Genomic DNA, 25,361 nt, shown 5'->3' with positions numbered 1-25,361 from the left:
CCGGATTGTAGTTCATTCCAAATATTGTCAAGTTGACAACCAGGAATAGCCACTACAGCATCTGAAGAAAATTCTGGCTCCTAAGGGTGACTTGTTGGGCTATCTGTATCCTCAATTCCCCACTCATAGCCTTAACTTCTTGCCTTACACTCATCTTGACTCTTGATGCATTCTAGGTATCTGATCCCATCAGAATTCTCCATCATGAGGCATCACTGACCCAAGTGGGAAGCAAGGATTGAGGAGGTCCATGCTGTGACTGTCTCCTGAATGACTGTGCCAGGCACACTTGCAAAAGATATACCCAAAGATACAGATATTAAAATTTTATAACAATAATACTAATCCAAGAAGTCCCACGAGGCTGTGGCTCCCTTGAGAATGGGGTTCTGTGTGATTGTACAGGTTGCATGCTAATGAAGTTAGGCATATGTGACAAAGGCTTTTATGGAAGTCAGGGAGTCACCCTTCCAGATATGTTGGGCAGAGCAGCATGTTCAGCGGTTCCAGGTCACATGTGTCTTTGGTGTATTCTCAAACACTAAAGAGGCCACTGTGACTGGATTCATGATCAGAAACATGAGGTCGAGAGATGAAACCAGAGAGACAGCAGGCCTCTGAATTATGAATATCTTTGACAGCTAAATCAAGGGTTTTGTATTTTTGTATGAACAGATGAGGATAGTAAAGTTTTGACATATTTTAGTTTTAATAAAGGCATGGGTACTTTACCATAGCTGGAGTTTAGAAGAACCCCTTTGGCTTCTGTGTGGTGATGATTTCTCTAAGGAGAATTCTGGAGTGAAAAAAAAATAGTTTGGATGCTGTTATAATCATCTAAATGAGGATAAAACCACAGACTGGGTGGCATTATGTCCTGGTTAGTTTTTATGACCAACTTGACAGGGTCTACAGTTACCTGGGAAGAGGAAACTCCAATTGAAGAATTACCTCAACCATATTGGCCTGTGGCCACATCTGTGAGAAATACTCATGATTTGTTTGTTTGTTTGTTTGTTTGTTTCAATACAGGGTTTCTCTGTGTAGCCCTGACTGTCCTGGAACTCACTCTGTAGACCAGGCTGGCCTTGAACTCAGAAATCTGCCTGCCTCTGCTTCCCAAGTACTGGGATTAAAGACATACACCACTACTGCTTGGCAACTCATGATTAATGATTGATGTGGAAGAACCTTTCTTCTCTAGGGCATACCATCCCTAGGTAGCTGAACTTGAGACGAGCCTGTAAGTGAGCCAGTCAGCAGCATCTCTCCATGGTTACTGCCTCCAGATTCCTGTTCTGAGTTCCTGTCTTGACTTTCCTCAGTGACAAAATGTTACCTGGAAGTGTAAGCTGAAACAAACTTTCTCCTCCCCAGATTGCTTTTGGTCAGAGCATTTTATCACAGCAATAGAAGGGAAACCAGAACACACTGATAGCAATGGTTAAACCGAACCATATTCGGAACAGTTTTCAAAACCGATGCATTGGGCTGCCTATTACAAAGGATATGTCCTTAAAATTTTGGTTAGGGACAATGGAGAAAAATAGCCTACTAAGTAGAAGATTTCTCAAGATCCTATAGCCAGTTCTGGAGGTAGCTGGGCAAGGCGGGGAGCAGAAGTCTTATGGACTTTCTGCCATTGAGCCTGCCTATTATCCTTCCTTTCCTGACATCCTTCCTGGTGATGCCGAATCTACACTGATCATGTCTCTAAGAGTCTATACACATGACACTTTGGGAAAGCTTCTCCGATGATAAAGTCTTGGGTGAAACGGTGTTCCCAGTGAACTTGTATCTTTATGCCTCTGCTGGGGACTGACGATTCCCCACAGCTTCATGTTAGTCCGGTCTTCATAGGATGTTGTCCACGCCATTGAGTAATATTTCTCAGCCTCACTTACTACAACAGAATTATTAAGACAAAGCATTTGCTACCGGGTTTGATGTGCAGTTGAATCAAGGTGCACCTCCCGGTGATTTAACTCTCTTGTTTGATCTCTCTGTCTTTAGCACTTCCAGACCATGCTGAAGTCTAAGTTGAATGTCCTAACACTGAAAAAGGAACCTATACCAGCAGTCCTCTTCCATGAGCCGGAAGCCATTGAGCTGTGCACCACCACACCCCTGATGAAGGCAAGGACTCATAGTGGCTGCAAGGTACAGTACAGGAGTCCTTCAACTTCTCTTGGTAGGCCAGAAAAAAGCATGTCTGACATAAGGGTCTTGTTCTTCAGTGGTACTCCTGTTTTAAGAGTACAAATATCTCATGACTAACAGACTTATGGAGTGATGTTAGTTTGAACTCACATCCTAATTTTTTTTCTCTCAGTAATAGATTACTTTTCATCATTTGGAGGACATACACCAACAATGCGAGTTTTAGTATGTGTGAATAAAATAGCGTTCTTACTGTTCTTTGAGTGGCTATATGGAACTTTGAATTTCAGAGAGAAATTTTCTTTTTGAAGATTTAGTTTACATGTGCATGCATGTGTGTGTGCATGTGTGTTTGTGTATGTGTGTGTGTGTGTGTGTGTGTGTGTGTGTGTGTGTGTGTACATGCAGATGCTCATGGAGTCTGGAAGGCAGCATCCATAGATCCCATCAAGCTGCCGTTTCAGGCAGTTATGAGCTGCTGGATGTGTGTGCTAGCATCCAAATTCCAGTCTTCTGAAAATGCAGCAAGAGCTCTTAAGTGTTAAGCCATCTCTCCTTTCTCCAGGGAGTTTTATCTCTCCTGGGGGCTCCCCCTTTTGTATTTGCAATCTGAATAAAACAAATCTTAAAGAATGAAAATTCCCAACCCCAAACCAAACCAAACCAAACCAAACCAAACCAAACCAAACCAAACCAAACCAAAATACTTCTCCAATACTTGAACCTTCCAAGTCCCTTTGTGGGTTATTTTTTTCCCTCAAAACTTATACTAATATTCTTGTATCTGTAACACCCCCCCCAAAAAAAAACCCAACCAACCAAACAAGCAAACAAAACCAAAATCATCTTTTTTCATTCATGCCAATTATAATGCTGACATGGAAACAAAACTAGAGATAAAATGTTCAATTTTGGTAAGTTTTTGGATTTTTTCCCTCACATCCTTTTTTTATTTTTTATTTTTTGGTTGCATTAGTGAATATAGAAATAAGTTTAGAGATAATGAAGAAAACATGCTTTATGTGGGTTTGCCATCAGGAGCTTGTTTAGAGTGGAGAACATATAATGAGGGGTAAGGAAAATGCACATTTGCTTATGATCTTTTTTTGAAAACCATTTAGATATACCCCTGTCCTTATTTTTTGTTGGAGAAGCAGGTCTTACATAGCTGTGGTCAGGTTGGAACCTGCAGCCATCTGGGGTGACAGTAATCTGCACAAATCCTCTCACACACCCATTCATTCCACACATAGTTACTGCATGCTTAGCGTCTGCCAGGCTCTGGGGCAGAGTGTGGACAAGACCCACAACATCTTTGTGGGATTTTTAACTGCTAGTTGCGAATCAAAGGAGGAGAAAACACATATACGCAGCCATTAGCTGGTGAGAGCCAATTTGTAAAGCCCTTCTGGAAGCACCTTCTGACAGAGAGAACTAGGAATGCTGGGTCTCTGATGTCCGTGTATGCTTGCTGTCCCTTTGAAGGGAAAGAGATGGGCCAGTGTGCGTGGAAGGCTGAGGAGGGTTTGAATGGTGGACTCAGGCTATGCAGAGTCTGATGGTCATGCCAAGGAGTTTAGGTTTATAGGAGTTTAGATTTTCCTCTAATTATAATGAGGATATAAGCAAGTAAGTTGAGATTCCAATTATAAAAGGGAGTAGATGACTGTTGGGAGAGAATTATGATGTGGCCTTGGGTCCACCATTTGAGTATAGTTGACTAGATGGAGAGACTGTGTGAAGTGGCCTTGGGTCCACCATGTGCAACTATTCTGGTAAAGAACCAAGGTGCTAGAGAAATACTGATGGCATTTGGGAAAGTGACTGGAAATCAAAGCTTACGTACATCCTTTACTCATGCCATTTTGAATTCAGTCACTATTAGAGAAGATGGTATCCTGAAGCGAGATGAAGTAGGGACCAGTGTAAGGAGGATGGCTTAGCTTGATGAAACATGCAGATTATGTTAAAAATGTTTTTTATTTATTTTTTTTAAAAAAGACATTATAGAGTGAAAAGTTGTGGCCCATGCTTTTACAATGCCAGCTTGGTCTGCATCGTGAGTTCTAGGACACCCAGAAGTACATAGTGAGACCCTGTCTCAAAAACAAAAACAAAAAACAACAACAACAACAAAACAAAACAAAACAAATCAGACTAAATCAAAACAGGTCGTCCCAGCCTCATCCACACATGATGGTGTGTGTGTGTGTGTCTGTGTGTGTGTGATACACAGAGAGTGGTAACAGAAGGGATGGGCAACGGAGAGAGAGGGGAGGGGAAAAATGGAAGGAGGGAAGGGGGATGGGAGATTTTTTAGGTGAATAAAGGAGTAAAATTGCATAACATTTATTTTTTTTCTAGAAAGTGTATAGAGTTCAGTATTTATCTTTTCTTCCATCTACATGTACTGCCCTTATGTTGCATTAATTTATTTTATTTCTAAAAGGATATTGGGGAGCTGGGGAGCTGGCTCAGTGGTTAAAGAGAACATATTGCTTTTGCAAAGACCAGAGTTAGGGTTCTAATACTACTGTCAGGTGAACCACCACCACCGGTAACTCTAGTGTATGGCAGAGGTTCTCAACCTGGGTGTCATCACCCCTTTGGAGGTCAGTGATCCTTTTATAGGGGTAGAATATCAAATACTTACATCATAATGCATACCAGTAGAAAATTACAGAAATGAAGTAGTAACGGAAATGATTTTAGCGTTGGGATCACCACAACACGAGGAACTGTATTAAAGGATCGCAGCAGGAGGAAGGTTAAAAAAGGATGCCCTAGGAGATCCAACACCCTCTCCTGGTGTCCTGAGCTTCTCACATATGCAATGCCCCCTCACGCATACTCGTAATTGATTTTTTAATAAGGAAATTGGCAAGAAGAGGAATTCAGGTAAGGATATTACAGGGGATCATTGTGCAGGTGTCAGTATATGTGACCAGCTGGACAAAGGGGGTGGGCACCTGTAATTTTAGCTGAATCCAGGGAAGAGTTTCATCTGTAGCCAAAGTGAAAAATAACCCATTAGACCATCAAAGAACCATGTGAACTCTGCATCCTTAGATGAGATTCAAGGCATGGATAACGGCACTCTTAGAGCTAGAGTTCAGGGTCGGCAGTGCTTCAAGTCTCTGAGCATTTTGTTTTATCGGACCATTCTATTTAAGTAAGAAAGCCCTCAACATGTGATTCTCCAGCTGTGTGATATTGATTTAATACCCCTAAATTTTAACTGCAAAATACTGAAACTTTCTTTTTTTTTTTTTTCAAGGACAATACCGTGTTTGTTTTCAAAGTCATATTCCTTTGTTTATTTTTGAAAGGTTAGATCTTGGAAATTCTGACATTTCTGTTTAAAAATCCCCAACCCCCTCCCTGCTTCCCCGAGAGTCATCTTCAAGAACAAAGTCTAGTGTTTCCTCTCTGCTTCTTGCCAGTGAGTAACTCAGCTCACAAGATGCCAGCTGCAGAAAGAACTCTCCTCCCGACTCCTGAGTCCCAGGAATAATGAGCATAATGTAGCTGTGGCCCAGCTGCAGGGCCAGCATTTGGGACCCTCCATCTTTACACAGAACTGCTTCTTCTTCTTCTTTTTTTCTTCCTGATGACTCCTAAGATGTACTTACATAAGTTTTTAATTTGGGAAGAGAGAGAGGCTGGGAGAATCAAAGGGGAGGGAGTTGGGAAATGGTTTAAGGTCAGCATCACGGAGACCCTCGCTCATCTCAGATAGCTTGCTTGCCTCTGATCTGTATTCTCAGTGGGTCCTGGAGAGATTGCTCTGCCAGGCTATTCATGTCTGGGGCAGCTGCGGCTTTGTCCCTCCTCTATTGCTGCTGCTTTCTTTTTCTTTGGGGTAGTTTTTTTTTTTTTCCCAGATAGCCCAGTGCACCCCCGTAGGACTCTCACTGGAACTGCTGCTTTGAGCATGTGATTTTTCAGCAGTGGTGACAGCTTGTCACTCCTCTCTCTTGAATGATGGGATTCTGGGTGGCTTCACCGTCTTAGCAAACATTCATTGAACAGTGAAAGTTCACGGTAGGTAGGTGGGAGTCATGGAGGAAGGGGCTTAGGAAATGAGGTGTACAAACAAGCACAGCGGGCAGGAGGGATGCTCAAGCAAATTGACCTCAATCCTATTTATTTATTTATTTATTTATTTATTTATTTATTTATTTGCCAAAGAGATCCCCACTGTGGGATGACAATTAACTAGCTAATTTGGAGTGTGTACCGCACATGTGTGTGCAATGGCTAGCATGTAGAAATCAAAGCACCGCTTCCTGGGAGTCGATTCTCTCCTTCTACCACATGGGTCCTGAGGATCAAATCCAGGTTGTGTCTGCCTTGGCACCAGGTATCATTACCTGCTGAGCCATTTCACGAACCCAATCACAGGGACTTCTAAAGACTTTTGCCTGTATCAGAATCCCTGAGTTTTTCTGCAGGAACTTTTTTTTTAATTGATTAATTAATTAATTAATTATTAATCCGTCTAACATCTCAGTCGCAGTTTCCTCCCTCATCTCCTCCAAGTTCCACCCTTACAAGTCCCTCCCCCACTACTCCCTTCCCTTTTCCTCAGAGAATGGAAAGCACCGCCCCCCCCCCCATTACCACCCCACCCTGGGACATAGAGTCACCATAGACCTAAGTGTCTTAAGTGCATCCTCTCCCACTGAGGCCTAATCAGGTAGTCCAGTTAGGGGAAGGGGATCCAATTGATCTGGAAGGGGGGTGGGGTTCCAGCGAATCTATCAGGGTGACTCTAGTTGAGATTCCTAGCTGTGGGGGATATGGAGCCTGAAGTTCCCAGGAACTTCTATTCAAACACTAAATGTTAGTGACTGAGAGTAGGAACCAGTACTCTAAAATCTACCATAAAATTTACCTAAAGGTGGGTGGTTTGGTGCCTGAGAACTTTACTCACAGAGGGGTGTGTGAAAGGGGTAATATAAATGTAAGTGCTGACCGACTGGTGCTTTATGGTCTGAATGGGACTCCACAAAGCAAGTCATGACATCTAATGGGGAGTGGCTCTGGAGTCTCAGCACACCCTTTTTCTGGATATTTGTGTGTCTTATCCTCCAGGGGGCGCTGTCCTACTTTGCACAGACTCACAGACTCACAGGTCTACACTCCACAGTTCAGAAAATAAGAATAAAAGAGTGATTATATTGTTATGGTAACTATGATGATGATGACGATCAATGATAAAAAGACTAATACAGGAATTGTGATCCTGTATAGCACTTGTTCATTAACACATTTCGTTTGTTTGCTACATCTTTGTGTATTTCCTAGTGTAAAATGAGTTCATGCTCATGACAACTCAGCGGGTTAGGGACATGTGTACCCCAGCTTCACAGATGAGCTAGTTGAGACAAGAAGGCATTTCTCTGGCACCCGGTGAAGAACCAACAGAATCCACCTCCATCCCAGTCTGTGTAGCAATGGATTCTGGTACTTCACAATCAGACACATCCCTCCATAGGTCTTTTTCTTTGAAACATTGACAATTTCAAGTCACTTCTTTTATACATGCCTAGGTTTCTGTGCTGTTTAGGAGTTAGGGCCAGGGTGAACATCTATTATGGATACTTTCCCCAAATTTCTATTTTTACCGAGTTATAATTTCAGTTATAAAAATTCATTGGGCATTATGTGCAGTGATTAAATCATAGTATTTAACATTTCCATCCACATAAGTGTAAGAAGTTTTAGCATAAGAGTTGCTCAAAAGTATGCAGTGCTACATAGATTTCAATGGTTATATATGATATGTGTTGGTCAAATCATGTTAATGCTTTAAAGTTTTGATTTTGACTGTGTGTTTAGAGCTTCTAAGTCCTCTCTAATATTTATTTATAAAGTATTTAACAGTGTGAACTATAACCATCCCACTCTTTGCTGAACACCAAGACTTTATCACTTCTGTCTGGGCAACTGCTTTCCAACCTTCCGTGCTCTCACTTCAACCCCCCCCCACCCCCCCCAGCCTCTGGAGGTCAGTACTGTGCATGGAGTTCGTGCTTCAGCAATCACATAAGATCCATGGCTTTCCATAGCTGTGACCAAATATTTGATATCGACAATGTGGACGGAGGAACGAATGATTTTGATTCATGGATTCAGACTCTAGTTGCTCAGTGGTCCTGTCGCTTTGGGATTGCGGCAAAGCTGAACACCATGGTAGGGAAAGCATGGTGGAATGAGAGGTGGGAGGAGAGAAGGAGAAGGAGGAAGAGAAAGGGGGCCAAATCTCCAGTCTTCACTAAGAGCATCATGCACACCCTTTTCTTCCCACCTTCCACTACTGTAGCCTCTCTCTCTCTCTCTCTCTCTCTCTCTCTCTCTCTCTCTCTCTCTCTCTCTCTCTCTCTCTCGTTTTTCAAGACAGGGTTTCTCTGTATAGCCCTGGCTGTCCTGGAACTCACTTTGTAGACCAGGCTGGCCTCAAACTCAGAAATCCTCCTGCCTCTGCCTCCCAAGTGCTGGGATTAAAGGAGTGTGCCACCACGCCCGCCTGGCTAGCTTACCTCTCTTTACCATTTCCTGATGATGACCTCAGCGGAGGACCACCCCTTAAGACATGATCACTGGGTGTTATTTACAATCTTAACCACAGGGATGGGTGGGTATCTCAGTTGGTAAAGTGTGACTGAGCAAGTACAATGGAATTTGGTACTCAGCACACAGGTAAAAGGCTGGCCATGGTTGTATTTGCTTGGCATCCCCATCACTGTCTGGGTAAAGCTACAGAGAAAAATGGATTCTGGAAGCCCACCAACCATGACTCTTATGTCTGCCTGAATTGTTAAGCTTCAGGTTCAGTGAGAGACCCTGTCTCAAATGAGGAAAGACACTCGATATTAACCTCTGCCCTCCATATGTATGTGTACACACGTGTACCTGCACAAACACATGTGTGCACGTACACAGTAAGCAGCAATTCACCAGACACTAGTGCTACATACACACACCACACAGGAAAAATTAACAACTAAGCCATAACAATAGAGAACATAAGCTAGGTTTTTCTGATTCTGGCTTATTTTTCTTAATTTAACATCCCCCAGTTATACGCATTTACCTTCAGAAGATAACATTTCATGATTTTATGACTGAAAAACATCCTGCTTTCTTTATCTGCCATGTCTGTTTTACCAGTTTATCCACATTTGGGCTTTTGGGTCCACGTTTGGGCGTTTGGGCATTTGGGTTGATCCCTGTGGTGGTTTGAATAGATATGGGCCTCATAGAATTATGTGTTTGAATGCTTGACCCCTGGGGAGTGGCATTATTTAGGAGGTGTGGCCTTGTTGGAGTGAGTGTGGTCTTGTTGGAGGAAGTATGTCACTGTGGGGGCTGGCTTTGAGGTTTCTTACACTCAAGCTCCACCTACTGTGGGACTCAGTCTTCTACTGACTATGGGTCAAGATGTAGAACTCTCAGCTCTATCTCCAGCACCATGCTAGCCTGTTTACTGCTATGCTATCATCATGATGATAATGGACTGAGCTTCTGAAACTGTAAGCCAGCACCAATGAAATGTTTTTCTTTATAAGAGTTGCCTTGGTCATGATGTCTCTTTCTGGCAATGGAAACCCTTACTAAGACAATCACTTATCTTAGTTGTTATTGGGACTATTGTAACAACAATATGAGTATGCAAATCTCTTGTTAAGCTGTTGATATAATTTCCTTTGCATCGAGTATCCAGATATGGGGTAGCTGTCCCATTTGGCAAGTGTGCTTTTTGTTTCTTGAGGACCCTCCATTTGGTTCTCCATTTACTGTTTAACATTCCTGTTCACAGTATAGAAAGAGTTGACTTTCTTCCACACCCTTGCCAGCATCTTTTGTTTTTATTTCAAAACCATTCTTGCAGGGGTGAGGGCTTATCTGATTGCAGCTTTTGCTTACATGTCTCAGATGCCTATAAAGTTGGCTAGATATTATGAATGTGTTTACTGTGTTACTTTCTCCATGGAGAAACATTTATTCATATCCCCCATTTTAAATTTGGTTTATTTGGAGTTTCTTATTACTTGCATTGTATACATTTATATAATTTATATAATTATATGTTTTTATAATAATATGTAATTACATAATTAATATATAATTCATATAATTATGTGTAACACATTTATATAGTATATAAATGTACTTATATTATTATTTATTATTTATATATTGATAATCTGTATATCAACCCTTTGCAAGATACATGTTTTGAAACATTGTTTTTCCCATTGTTTAGGTTGTCTCTCTAAAGTGCTTTTTTTTTTCTTGTGCTGTGCAAAGTAAGAGCCCAAAGACATAGGAAGAAAAGCAAATAGAGGGAGTGTCTTATCTGATGACCGTGCTTATCTAAGGGTGCAAAGCTCGGGAACTTATCTTATTTAATTGGTATAGAATTTTGTCTTTTCTTACAAAAACCAGAAAGCAAGATGGCATTGAGCTACATATCATCTGGCTTTACTCAAAGCATGTCAGTAATTCAGGTTCTCAAATTCAGTTTTCTAAAGCAAAGGGATGGCCTACAGTAAAGGCGATATACTTGATTATAAAATACATTATTATATGTACTATGAAATATTATATGTGTAACATACAATGTACTAGGTCAGCTCCCACACATGTGTGCACATGCGTACACACACACACACACACACACACACACACACACAAACACACGCGCGTGCGTGTGCATACACAAGCTTAGCATGCCCTGGGAGTTCCTGTATATCCGTGTGGATGCTTTTTAAAGCCATTCCATAGAGCTCCTCTGACATTTCATGACACTAACAAGTTTGAACCAACACACCAGCAGTATGTTGGCAGGGGATTGTAGCATGTCCTACATTGTGTGTCTCTTATTTAAAGCATTTTTAAAGCCCATCATTGGCAATCATTTTAGAGTACAAGGATTAGTATCAACTGAAGAAGGAGCATGACCTGAGGGAGCGTCTCAGTGCTAGAACTGAAGGTCAAGGTGCAGGAAGGCAGGTGACAGGCAGGCAGTGTTATAGAAACCCTGTTTGGACATGATATGCACTCACTGATAAATGAATATTAGCCCAGAAACTTAGAATACCCAAGATAAAATTCGCAAAACATGTGAAACTCAAGAAGAAGGAAGACCAAACTATGGATACTTCTTAGAATGGGGAACAAAATACCCATGGAAGGAGTTACAGAGACAAAGTTTGAAGCAGAGCCTGAAGGAATGACCATCCAGAGACTGCCCCACTTGGGGATCCACACCATAAACAACCACCAAACCCAGACACTAGGCAGATGCCAACAAGAGCCTGCTGACAGGAGCCTGATATAGCTGTCTCCTGCGAGGCTCTACCAGTACCTGGCAAATACAGAAGTGGATGCTCACAGTCATCTATTGGACAGAGCACAAGGTTCCCAATGAAGGAGCCAGAGAAATATCCAGGGAGCTGAAGGGGACTGAAGCCCCATAGGAGGAACATCAATATGAACTAACCAGTACCCCCAGAGCTCCTCGGAACTATACCACCAATCAAAGAAAACACATGGTGGAACTAGTAGCTCTAGCTATATATGTAGCAGAGGATGGCCTAGTTGGTCATCAATGGGAGGAGAAGCCCTAGGTCCTGTGAAGGTTCTATGCCCCAGTATAGGGGAATTCCAGGACCAGGAATGGGAGTGGATGGGTTGGGGAGCAGGAGGAGAGGGGAGGGGATAGGGGGTTTTCAGAGGGGAAACTAGGAAAGGGGATAACATTTGAAATGTAAATAAAGAAAATATCTAATAATAATAATAAAAAAAAACAAAAACAAAGAAAGAAACCCTGTCTGGAGCTGAGTTCATCTGCCTCAAGTCTGGTTTTACTCAGAAGTCATCCTGCACCTTCTCAGTGCAGCTGGAGATCCTGAGCGATGGATGTTTTCCTGGGCCATGCTCCCTGCTTTGAGCACTGAACATAAATGAGGAAGCAGATGACGTTCTCCCTGTTTTCTTTCCTTCTCACTTGCCTACTTCCCATTCAGGATGTGACTCTGTCTTCTCTCTGAAGATTGTATGTCACTTTTCTTGAGGTTCTTTGAATTCAAGTGGAACAGCAGTACCCCCTTAGAATTCTGGAAGGATGTGTGTCTTAGGCTCTCTATGGCGGGCATAAAGCACCATGGCCTAAAACAACTTGGTGAGGAAAGGGCTTATTTTATCTTATATTTCCAGATAGTAGCTTACCACTGAGGGAAGTCAGGGCAGGAACTCAAGCAGGGCAGAAACCTGGAGGCAGGGGCGGAAGCAGAGGCCATGGAGGGGTGTTGCTTTATTGGCTTGCTCAGCCTGCTTTCTTAGACCATCCAGGACCACCCACCCAGGACTAGCACTGGCCACAGTGAGCGGGGCCCTCCTGCATCAATCACTATTTAAGGAAATGCCCTACAGACTTGCCTAGAACCCCATCTCCTCAAAGGCATTTTCTTACTTCCGATTCCCTTTTCTCAAATGATTTTAGCTTGGGACAACTTGACATGAAACTAGCCAGCACAATGTGGTTGATTTATAGTTTCATGGGACTGAACAGAGACATTTCTGAGCTGGAGGTTTTACTGGCCCTATCATGTAGTAGTTAATTATATAAAACGGCCAGTCCAAGAAGCGAAATCCAACAACTAAACTTGTGAGAAAAGCTCCCAACTTGGACTTAAACACACTTAAAATCAGCACCATATGTATCTGTTTCCTACACTTGAGTTTTTGTGTTTATGTGACCGGGTGTGTATTTAATTAGGATAGTCATGCTCTGGCATGTTTTTTTTCTCATTTTAAACAAAAGCTAATTTTTTTTTTTTTTTTTTTTTTACCCATTACCTCCCATTCACATACATGAATCCAGTGATTTCTAATTTACGTAGATTTTCCTTTTCAAAATAAGCTTCTTTGAATATCAAGACAGAATTCAAGTAGAACAAAGAAGAACATACCAGTCACTTTTGTGTCATTGTAGATGAATACCTGACACCAGCAACTTAAGCAAAGGAAAGGTTTATTTCTTTCATGATGGCTTAGGCTCATGCCTGTGACTGCTTGGTCTTGTGCAAGTGCCTAGAACTCTTGACAGCTGAACTCTGTGCTGGGACACTCAGTTATGGGATAATAGGAACTGGAAAGAAGAAATCAAGAAGGAGCTGATGCATCATATGGGTTGTGCTTCTGGTGATCTTCTTCCTCCTTCGTAGACCCACACCCTCTCATCCCCTGAATTCTGCTGTCACAGTATGAGTTCATCAGGGGATGGATCCATCCACTCCATCAGAACCCTTCATCTAAAATTTCCTGGAAATATCATCGTAGACACACCCAGAGATGTGCTTTCCTGACCTCCTAGACATGACTCGATCTGGTGGAGTTAACAGTGGAAGTAACTGTCACAAGCTGAGATGCCCAGAGCAGACTTAGTCTCTGCCCCTTGTTTTTAATGTTCCTCTAAATTAGGGTGGGGCACAGCTAATCTGTATTTTTTTCTTCTTTCTCAGATTCTATTGTGAACAATCTAAACACTCTCATTTCTTGCCCCTTTAAATTTAAGGAAAAAAAAAAAAAACCCAACAGTAGCTAAAAGCTTTTGTTTAGCAGATAAGCTTCAATTTAAAACAAAATTAATTATTGTTGTCAGCAGTCACTGGGAGTTCAGAGGACAATTTTGTAAAGTCACCTTTACTCTTTCCACTTTATATGGTTGTGGAAATTGAACCCAGCTCCCTAAGTTTGCACCGCAAGAGCCATACTGAGCTTTCTCATGGACGCTAACAGATGTGTTTCCAGTTTTTTTTTAAAACAATTACTCCCTGTGGACTTGTAGATTTCTTTAAGGTTTTCCTTTCTTGAATCTATTCTCTTCTCCCCTCACCCCAATCTTCTTTTCTAAGTTTCTTTCTTCATTTATACTTCAAACTCTTTAATGGCCCGGGTATTAATGAAAGAAAAAAAAAAGGTAAATAGAAACTTTGGATGCTGTGGACTGAAATAATAGTGAACCCGGACTATCATAACCTTCTAAAGTGATTTGTTTTCTCCTCTATAGATTCTAACAGAAGGGTCAACTTTGATGTACTCCTGGGCTTCTCTAGGGGTCTTGCTCTGTAATATCAAACTTCTGCTTGCCCTCATCTCTAGTTCGTTTTAGTCTGGTTCTTCTTATGATAACACAAGTTGGCTTAAGAAGTCCAGGCCTCAACTCTGCCCAACCTCGTGCACTTTGGAAGGCTTTGTCCTAATATTTTAACCAGTTGCCTTTGACTATGTTCTGATTATATTGGACATGTTGCATGTCTACCGTGAGAGCAGCTTTTATGTTGGGAGCTCTAATTATTCTGGATGCTTGGGCTCTGTGGAGGTGTTCTGCTCTGGAGCTGCAAAGGATCCAGTTTCCATGGACACAGGAGTTAGTACGCGAGGAAGAGGAAAATATGTGCCACCATGCCCAACTTAAAAAAAAAATCTTTTTCTTTTTTGTTTTTGTTTTTGTTTTTTTGTTTTGTCTTGTTTTTTTTGTTTTTCAAGATAGTTTCTTTGTGTAGCCTTGGCTCATCTGGAACTTGCTCTGTAGACGAGGCTAGCCTTGAACTCACAGAAATTCCCCTGCCTCTGCTCCTGTAGTGCTGGGATTAAAGGCATGCATCACTACCTCTGGGTTCCAACCTTTTTAGAACAATGTTTGTAGAGGTAGAGCTAGCAATTCAATAATTTTACTAAGTTATTATCTTTCCAGCCCAAAGATATTATTTCTATAAAACTATGCAGAAATCAAATAAGATTCATGGTTCTCTTCTTGGTTATGGGCACAATGTGAGGAACTACTGTGTCTTCTTGCTGCCTTGACTTCCCTGCTCTGATGGATTGTACCTTAGAACCAGGAGTCCAAATAAATTATTCCCTCCTTAAAAAAATAAAATAATGACTTCCAGATTTTGTTTAGATTATTAGAAAAATACACTATTAGTTATAAGTAATCTCTGGGTAATGAGATATAGATAAAACTTGTGATACAATTTTATTTTTTGCTTACCTTTATTTTTCTCAATTTTGAATATTAAATCAGCATACCTTTAAAAATTGGTTTTAACAGTGGATAGGGAAACATTCTTTGTATGTGAGAAGTTTGTCTGGAAAGTTAAATGTTAGAAACTGTATCCTAAGTAGAGATTTTTACAAATAGCTCCCTCTAAGCCAGCAACTTGGACATTTGTCTCTTCTTGTGCTCAGATCAGAATTTCCATAGTTTCAAGGAAAGTGACCTTTTCTGTCTAATTTGTGGCTTGTCTTGTGTCAGACTTGCTGGTATGCTCAGCATAATAATTGCAGGCTTACCCAAGTACACATGAAAGAATTCTGTTCTGGTTTTCTGGAGGCTGCTTTATGGCTTCAAACAACACAAGTGTGTATTCTCTCAACATTCTTCGAACTAGAAGTCAAAAACCAGCGTCACAGGGCAGATGTTAAGGCGATAGCAGAGCCAGAGCCATATACTCCCTCTGAAGGCTCCAGGAGAAAATCCAAGCTTCACTCTTTGCTGTTTGTGGAGGTTGCAGATGTTCATGGCTTGTGGTCCCATTACTCCAGTCTGTGCCTACGTGGCTGTACTGCCTTTTGTCCTTCAATGCCTCTGGCCTCTCCCGTCTCTTAGAAAGATGCTTGTAGCTGTATTTAGTGTCCATTGAATAATCTAAGATAACTAATTCTCTAAGTCATTAATAAAATTTGCAATGTCTCTTCTCTGTTGTGGCAAATATTACTTGGGTGTTTCTACCCCACCTTTGATCACTTAGTTCCCCAGTAAAAGCCAAAACCTTTATACTTATAAGCCTTAAAGCACTAGAGCTGGAGAGATATCAATCTTTCTATGCTATTTTGTCTACTTCTCTGTTCATAACCCCGAGATATCACTTGCTGTGTTCTGCTTCTGCCACATCTACTCCAATTAGCCAGCCCTCATGGCCATGAGCTCACAATACACCTACCTCATGATACCTTCTTCCTCCTTCCTCTCCTCATGGTTTCTGTCTCAGATCCCAGGCCCAGGAACCAAAGCTCCACCTACCTCTTGTCTGCCTATAGACTGTAGGCATCTTTATTCACCAGTAGTTTTAAATTAAGGGAAAAGGTTTGCACAACAAAAGCTGACATCCATGAGAATTCACTTGTCTTGGGGCAATTAGATCTTTCGATAAAGAATTTAGCATTGCAATACATAGCAACAGACCAAACCTCAACAATTCTTCCTTATAAAATAACATTTAGAGGTTCCAGCTTTGGGATCTAATGTCTTTGAGTGACATTATTGAGCTGGTCAAAGATGACCTTGTAATTAGGGAATTCTAGAGATTCAATTCACGATTGTTTCTCAATATGTATTATCATATTGTCTCCTGATCTCTTGAGGGCTCCAGAATTCCAGGGTGTGTAAATATCTTGCTTGTATGAGATCAGACAGTATCTTCATCTGATCCATGCAGAGTTCTCCTAAACACTTTTAAATATCTCTGGATTACTTACGATACGTTGTACAGTTCCAACATTGTCCAGATGGTTGCTTTTCTGTGCTGGCTATGGAATAATGACATTGCTAGAACAGATGTGTGGGGTTTGTTATTTTTAAAAGACATTTTGATCAACAGTTGAGTGGATCTATATCTGCAGAGCCCATGAATGGATAGGGCTTAATATATAGTAATACATGCATATATATGGAATATAATACATATAAATAATGTTTATATATAGCTCATTGTTTAGATTGTTTGCCATTTCTTGAGCCTCAGAAACTTCTTTCATTGGGATTTAGAAAACCCTTTTTTTAAAAATTAGGTATTTTCTTCATTTACATTTCAAATGCTATCCCAAAAGTCCCCCATACCCTCTCCCCCCCAACTCCCCTATCCACCCACTCCCACTTCTTGGCCCTGGTGTTCCCCTGCACTAAGGCATAAAAACTCTTAAAACTAGAAAGGTAAGGAAGATTATTCTGTGGAAAGAGCATCTTGCCATTATGTTCCTTGAAATGATTTTTGTTTTATTCTTCATTTCTTTTCTGCAAAAGAGTGTCTTTAGAATTCTATATGGGGTGAGGATGCAGAAAGATGGTGTAGTGGTTAACAACCTATAGTACTTTTATTGAGGGCCCTGGTTTGTTCTCCTATCCATATGGTGACTTACAACTATGTGTAACTCTAACTTCAGGGAAAGCTAATGTTTTTTTCTGGCCTCCACAGATACACATATGGTGTACATACACACACGCAGGCACTTACATTTAAAATAAATAAGTCTTTAAGAAATTAAAACAAAATCTATATGGAATTTGGGTTTCATATTCTAGGTTGTATGAGCATTTCAATGTTGTTAAGTATGTTAAGCATGTTAAACATTTGCAGAAAACAAAATAAAAAAACCAAACAAACCAAACCCCAACTTGTTGTAACACAGAGGTGTGGGTTGGTGCTTTGCTGGCCATTCCCAGAAAGTCTTAAAGCATCATTTTGAAAGCAGGATGGAGATGGAAAATATGTTCACAATGGAAAGCCTGAGGAAAGCCCTTTAGTAGGAAGTTACCCAGCCTTTCAGAGAGTTCATGTTTGGACCATTCATTTCAAGCAATTTGTTGGCTTGGATTTGAATATTTTAGTTTAATTATTATCTGAATCTTGAACTTACTTCTTCAGACAGTTTGTTAATGATTCTGCGTGTTTCTTGCATTTATTCTGTGGATAAAATATAGTTCCTGTATGGTAAATTCTGATGTTTAGTCAGCTCGCAGAAACACCACATAACAAAGCAAGTGTGCGCTGCACATCTTTTTAGAGACTCTAAGAAGGTTGTTAACAACTTTCAAAACAAAACTCTAGTTTATTCAACTATAATCCGTCAAGATTTTCTTGTTTATACATTTCTGAGTGAGCTCTCTCAATACTGTTTCTTTTCCCTAGTGTCCCATTCACTGTTTGTATGAGAGGTACCTCTGTGTGGAGGAAAAGACTGTGAGCAATGCCAGCTTGCTATTTTAAGGCTACTTGAATTCAATATTTGCTAAATGGAAAAGTGAATGTTTGATAGCTGCAGACTGCTGAAGTAACCACCTGAACAGTCGGAATTGTGTTTCCAATAGTTTTTATTCCTTCAGTTGTAATGCTATCCAAGTTATAGTCACAGAGAAAAATATCCAGTGATGTGAAGTACTAATCATAAAATATTTTTTATTTGCCCCCCATAAACATAGTTATTTTGGGTGTTTCTCCTTGTATTTATTTTCATATTTCCAAATGGTTTCTCCATCACTCATGTTACATAATACCTCCTGGCTCTCTATTTTGGTAGGTAGAGATTTGAGCCTGTAACAACCTTACCCATTGTCTTTCTACTGGCTTTCTCATGTAATTATTTCTGCAAGTTTAGTTAAGTCATTATCTATGAGGTAACTTCAGTGTCCTTCAGTGCACCACGATTCCATTCCTTAGACTGCAAGCTCATTGACTCTCCTGTTTTGCTCTTGGTACTTTGAAGTATCATGGTGACATGCCATAGTATATGAGCTTTCCTTCTGTTTATCCATCTGATGGTTGTCCCAATTTGGAGGCTCTGGCTCCTTGGTAGTTTAAGCAACTGGAGTAAAATCTTGAGCTCCTTTTCTAAATCCAGAAACCTTTTGAGAAATAGGGACACATGATACAAATGGAGAAGCTATACCTCGGTCTACTCAACCTGCTTTGGCTGATATGGCTCCTATGTGGAGCTTCAGCTGCTCTGTATAGCTTCCAAATCTCTGCCGCAGCCTCTTTCATGCGACTGTATTCTTTCCCTTTCATTTTGTGCTTTCTTTATATAACTTCAAATTTTTCATTATGAGTTTGGGAGAGAGGGCGAAGATAAATATTTAAAGTCCTTGCCATCTGTGCCCTCAATCCCTCTCTGAACTATTAAAACCTCCCTAAAATTAGTTTAAGCTATTTGAACCTTTCTTTTCCAAAATATCTTTATTGGTGATGGAAACAATGAGGTTTAAATTCACACTTGGATACATATTTATAAAGCACCTGGAACTTTTGCCATAACCAGACGTATAAAAATACATAAAGGTTGCTATGGAGATCCAGACCCCCTTGGTTGAATATAAAAGCCAATGAACTATAAGCCAATATGGTGGTGAGGTAGATACAGATGTTAAAGTCTCAGTGAATAACCCCTGGTCTTAAAGAGGTCATAAAATGCTTTTTTAAATATAAAAGGGTATTTCTTATTAGGTCTCTGGGTGTTTGAGCTCCTCCTGACCCAGCAAGCAGGAGGCAAATGCTGCTGTGACAATGGGTACACATGTGGTTTTCTTTCCTGTAGTGGATGCTCATTTCTTTGTTTTTACTGAAAATATTTTACATTCATTTATTTGGCAAGCAAAGTGATGTCTGGGCTCCTGTGCATACCGAGTTCTGTAAATGAGACATTAGTCAGATTGGCATTTGTGAGTCATTAGGCATCTTCATAAGCCAAATCTGGGGATTATAAAATCATTGACTCAGGAAATGGTGGGGATAAATGATATTTATCATTGTGGGAGCCAGGAAAGTTACCCTCTGAGCTAATGACCTCATTGTACCTGGAGGTTTTATTATTTATTTTTTCTGTGTGTCCCACCTTGATGGATTATGCATTCACTTGAAAAATTGTTTCTGTGACACTTGGGGATAGTGCTAGAAATTCTTTGTCACCACCCGCTATGCCTGCAATGTCTGCAACACCCTGAAGGTGTCATTTATTATCATAAAGGCATTTCCCTATTACTGTGTTTACAGGATGTGTGCTGTTCCCAGCAGAGAGAGCACCAGGTCATTCCAGGCTTACCTCTGAGTCCCCCATTTCGTTTCTCTCATTCTTCCAAGTTAGTCAAAGTCCTTGATACCTTGGCCTTGCCTCCAGCCTCAACCCTTCACAGACCCAGGTTAAGAACAACACAGGAAGGGCTCTTTAGGGCCCTTGGCATATATTTTCTGTAAAATAAACTCTTGTCTTGATGAGTTCAGACACATTCTTTCTGTAGGAAAGACTTGATGCATCCACAGAAATAATCCACACTACATAGCAAGATTCTGGCATTGCATCCAGAGAAGCAGGGATATATTTTAGCTAAAACCCCTACTGTCCACACCTATGAGGATCCCAGAAGAATCTTGTATCAGGGAACATGCCACCTTCACTCTCCTTAGATCCAGAGAGGGAACATAATCTCAGGAACAAAACACTCAACAAACACAAGAGCAGATGTCAACACCTAGAATTGCCATCTTCCCAAACCCAGAAGTCTAGACCCTAGTGTAAAAACACAATCAGTACTAGATAGGATACCATTTCTCCACAAGAGCCTAGTAACCCTACCACAGCAAGCCCTAATCGTTGTTGCAACAGAGTTGAAGCACAAGCTCTGAAAAATAAAATAGCCTTTATGAATATGGTACAGTTTGTAAAGAGGAGATGAATAAATCCCTAGTCTATGAAAACACAAACGAAAAGTGGAAATAAATGGATAAAACAGTTCAAGATCTGAAAATAAAGATAAAATAATTAAGAAAACCCAAACTGGAGGTTTTCATTTCATCTGGAAATGAAACATTTAGGAAGTTGAACAGGAATGGCAGAGGGACATCTCCCCAACAGGATATAAGAAGCAGAAGACAGAATCTCAGGTATTAAAGACATGATAGAAGAAATGAATACCTCAGTCAAAGAAAATGTTAAGTCTGAAAAGACCCTGACACATTACTTCCAAGAAATCTGGGACACTATGAAAAGACCAATTCTAAAAATAATAGGAATAGAGGAAGGAGAAAAAACTCAGGTGAAAGACACAGAAAATGTTTTCAACAAAATTACAGAAGAACATTTCCCTAACCTAAAGAAGGAGATGCCTATTAAGGCACAAGAATCATACAGAATATCAAATAGACTGGATGAGAAAAGGAAGTTCTCTTGGCACATAATAAAACACTAAACACATAGAGCAAAGAAAGAATATTAAAAGCTGCAGGAGAAAAGAACCAAGTAACATATAAATACAAACCTATTAGACTAACACCTGGCTTCTGAATGGAGTCCCTAAAAGCTAGAGGGACTTGAACAGATGTTCATAGACCTCTAAGCAACCACAGATACCAACCAGGACTACTATACCCAGTAAAACATTCAATCACAATAGATGAAGAAAATAAAACATTCCGTGATAAAAAACAAAGAATAAGTTGAAAACGGGATTTATCTTTCTGCTGCATCCAGGAAACATACCTTAACTTGAAGGATAGACAGAATCTCAGGTTAAAAGTTGTTTTGAAAAAGATAATGGAAGCTCATGTGGCCATTTTAATATCTGACAGAAAAGACTTCAATCTAAAACTAATCAGAAGAGATAGGGAAGGAAACTACATATTCATAAAAGGAAAAATCCACCAAGAGGGTATTGAAGTTCTTAACATCTATGTACCAAACACTAGGGCACCCAAGTTCATAAAAGAAAACTACTACAACTTAAATCACACATTGATCCTCAACACACTCATAGTGGAGACTTTAATACCTCACTGTCACCAATAGACAGGTCATCCTGAGAGTTCCAAGAGGTTCTGAAAATAAGACATATTCTTTTGTGTTTAAGTGAGATATTCTGTAAATATCTGTTAGGTTCATTTGACTTATAATGTCGGTTAGCTCCAGCATTTCTCTATTTAGTTTTTGTTCACATTACTCATTGAAAACTGGGTCAAGACAGAAATTAAGAAATTAAAGCCTTTCTAGAATTGAATGAAAATGAATTCACATCATACCCCAATTTATGGGTCACACTAAAGATGGTTGTAAGACACAAGTTCGTAGCACTAAATGTCTTCACACAAACATTGGAAGGATCTTGTATTAGTAACTTGTCTGCATACTTAAAGCTCTAGAACAAAGAGAAGTCTCAAAGAAAGGAGTAGATGGCAAGAAATAATCAAACTCAGGGTTGAAATCAATAAAATAGAAACAACAATAAAATGATATGAAGACTCACTGAAACAAAGAGTTGGTTCTTTGGGAAAATCACTAAGATTGACAAACTTTCTTCCAAATTAAATAAAGGGTGGAGAGAGAATATCTGAATTAACAAAACTTAGTAGGGGGACATAACAGCAGACACTAATGAATATTCCACTCCTGGGCACTCTCTCAGCCATCTCCATTGGTCCAGTCATAACGCTGAGAAATAGCAAACAACCTAGATGTCCTTTAATCGAAGAATGGCACAGAAAATGTGGTATATTTACATCATAGAATATTACTCAACTGATAAAAACAATGAAATCATCATAAAATTCTAAGGTAAATGGATGGGACTGCAAAAACATCCTGAATGAGATAACCCAGTTCTGGAAAGATTAATATCGTATGTATTCACTTATATGTGAATGTTTGCTGTTAATTCAATGCTGACCAAGCTACAATCTGTACAACCACAGAGGTTAGGTATAGAGTAAGAAACTGAGGTGTGGTTGGGCAGAAGATCTTCCTAGAAAAGGGAATAGGATAGGTGTGTGTGTGTGTGTGTGTGTGTGTGTGTGTGTGTTCAGAACTGGAGGAGGAGAATCAAGTGGAGAGTGGAGGAGAAAGGGAAATGAGGGAGAAATCATGGGGAGAGATACCTAAAACTAAGGACCATTTGAGAGATTATATAGAATCCCAATACATTAGAAGCATATATATATATATATTCATTTAGATAGCCTTCATCTAAATGATGTATGTATGAAGGATATCTAAATGAACTTAGTAAATAATCGTGGAGACAGAGCTCCAAATGACCATTTCTTGTCACTAAATGAAGCTTCCAGTACCACGATCAGATTACATTTATTTGAGTTGCTGGACATAGGAGTACCATGGGAATCCACAAACAGCTCAGACTTTTGCCAAGTATACAGGCTGCTTTTCACAATCTGAAGGCAAGACCCCATTGCTGAAGATACCTAACTACCTAACTCACCGAGCATGGAGAAGTCAACAGGTACCTTCATGGAGCCTTCACCCTTACATTCTAGCATCTTCAGGACAGGAAGATACTCTGCCAAGAGAGAAACATAAGCAGCAACCCAGCCACAAGCCCTTTGGTGTACAGTGGTGTCCTGCCTGCAAGAATGCTAGTGTAATGGTGTCACAGAGCCTATGGGAGTAACCAGTGTCTGATCTGACTGAAGACCCACTCTAGGTGATGGAACCCATACCTGGTTGAGCTGAAGTGACCAAGAACCTGTGACTAGACAGCCCAAGTATCTAGATTAAAACCACACACTAGTGTTCTAAAACAACAACAACAAAAATGTAGCAAAATAAAGATTCCTAATGACATTCTGCTATTCTCAACAGACCAGTGCTTTGCTCAGCCATCATCAGAGAAGCTGCCTCCTGCAGCAGATGGGAACAAATACAGAGACCCACAGCCAGACATTATGCAAAGAGTGAGAGACCTTGGAACACTCAGGCCTAAAAGAAATGTCACCATCAGTTTCCTAGCCTCGGGGCTCAGTAAATCCTGAAGAGGAGACATGGAAAGAGTTTAAGAGCCATAGGAGATGAAGGAAATCCAGGCAAGAGGACTTTGAAATCAACATGATGGAAACACTTATGAACCTGCAAAGACTGAGGCAGCATGCACAGGGCCTGGATGGGTCTTAGAGCTAAAAAAAGAAGTGGATAGATGTCCCCAGTCTTTATTTTATTTTATTTTATTTTATTTTATTTTATTTTATTTATTTTATTTTATTTTATTTTATTTTATTTTATTTTATTTTATTTTGAGACAGGGTTTTTCTAAATAGCCCTGGCTGTCCTGGAACTTACTCTGTAGACCAGGCTGGCCTTGAACTCCACCTGCCTCTGCTTCTCAAGTGCTGGGATTAAAGTTGTGTGCCATCACTGCCTGGCTTGATGTCCCCATTCCTAATCAAGAAGCAACCCCCATTGATAACCACTTCCAAACATTAATTTAGTTTCCTACAAATTTCACTGGCAGGCTGCATGCCCAGCAGTAGATGGCCAACAGAAAATGAATTCAGTGGACTCTTTAGAGATTCCTTGTCTCATAATGCCATGTCAGGGCTCTTCCTAATTTTATTTTACCTTGCTAGTTTTAATTGTGTGTGTGTGTAACACACATATACACACACAAACATACACACACACACACACACACACACACACACACACACACACACACACACACACACTGTCTTCTTCTCTCTGTTTATGTTACAGGTCCTTTTTATATATATTATGGCTTCCAGATCAGTGTTTTTCTCAGATTCTTGAGTTTGGGAATGAGTGATGTTTCAGACTTCAGGTCCTGTGCCTCTTCTTGGGCTCTTTTCCACACTTATGTTTTGTTCATTTTGATGTGTTAGTTTTTGTTTCATTTTGATACATTATGTTACATTACGTTATATTTCATTATTATCCCACAGAAGCGTGTTTCCTTTTAATGAGAGACCAATGGGAGGATCTGGATGGGACGGAGAGAGAGTAGGAGAGAGAGGAGGAGAGAGAGGAGGAGAGAGAGGAGGAGAGAGAGGAGGAGAGAGAGGAGGAGAGAGAGGAGGAGAGAGAGAGGAGGAGCTGGGAGGGGGAGAGGGAGGAAAAACCATGATCGGGATATCATGCGAAAAAAATAATCCAATTTCATTAAAAGGAGAGAGAGAGAGACAGAGACAGAGACAGAGAGAGACAGAGACAGAGACACACACACAGAGAGAGATTCTGTTTCTCACCAAGTGAGACCTCCCAAAAGAGTGAGAGTGGACATGTCATAACACCAGATATCTGCTGGATTGTGTTGAGGCAGAGTCAAAGACTGACATGAAGACCCACTAGAACAACTAAGAATTTAGTTTATTTCCTTTTAGCCACTGAAGCCTTCTTGTCTGGACTCTGCATGTAGCTTTCTTCTTAAATGATATGCTTCCTTAAATTAAAACACTACTTCTAATTGCAAATATATTAACACAGAGGTCCAGGCTAACTCTGTGAGCTGGCTATTAGGTATTGTGTATATTTTAAGATAGTTTAGCCAGGAGTAAAAGATACCATATGTGTATCTTGTCATTTGCAGTAGTTTCATATGAAGGCTAAGGCAAGACCCT

The 25,361-nt window shown here is 40.4% G+C and overlaps 1 protein-coding gene across 6 annotated transcripts in view; it reads left to right on the top strand.

Moving 5' to 3' along the window:
- The window catches only part of Pid1 (phosphotyrosine interaction domain containing 1), a 303,550-nt gene that overhangs the window by 178,451 nt on the left and 99,738 nt on the right, over positions 1 to 25,361 (top strand). For 5 of the 6 annotated variants that reach the window (NM_001003948.2, XM_017313047.1, XM_017313045.2 and 2 more), the window contains one exon: positions 2,014 to 2,160. The exons of the other annotated variant lie outside the window; for it this stretch is intronic. In NM_001003948.2, the coding sequence (NP_001003948.2) occupies positions 2,014 to 2,160 (147 nt within the window). The remainder of the gene's footprint in view (positions 1 to 2,013; positions 2,161 to 25,361) is intronic. 6 annotated transcript variants of the gene reach the window in all.

The sequence above is a fragment of the Mus musculus genome, chromosome 1 (genome assembly GCF_000001635.26).
Source record: "Mus musculus strain C57BL/6J chromosome 1, GRCm38.p6 C57BL/6J".
Lineage (NCBI taxonomy): Eukaryota > Metazoa > Chordata > Mammalia > Rodentia > Muridae > Mus > Mus musculus.
This window is presented reverse-complemented; position numbering and strand designations above follow the sequence as displayed.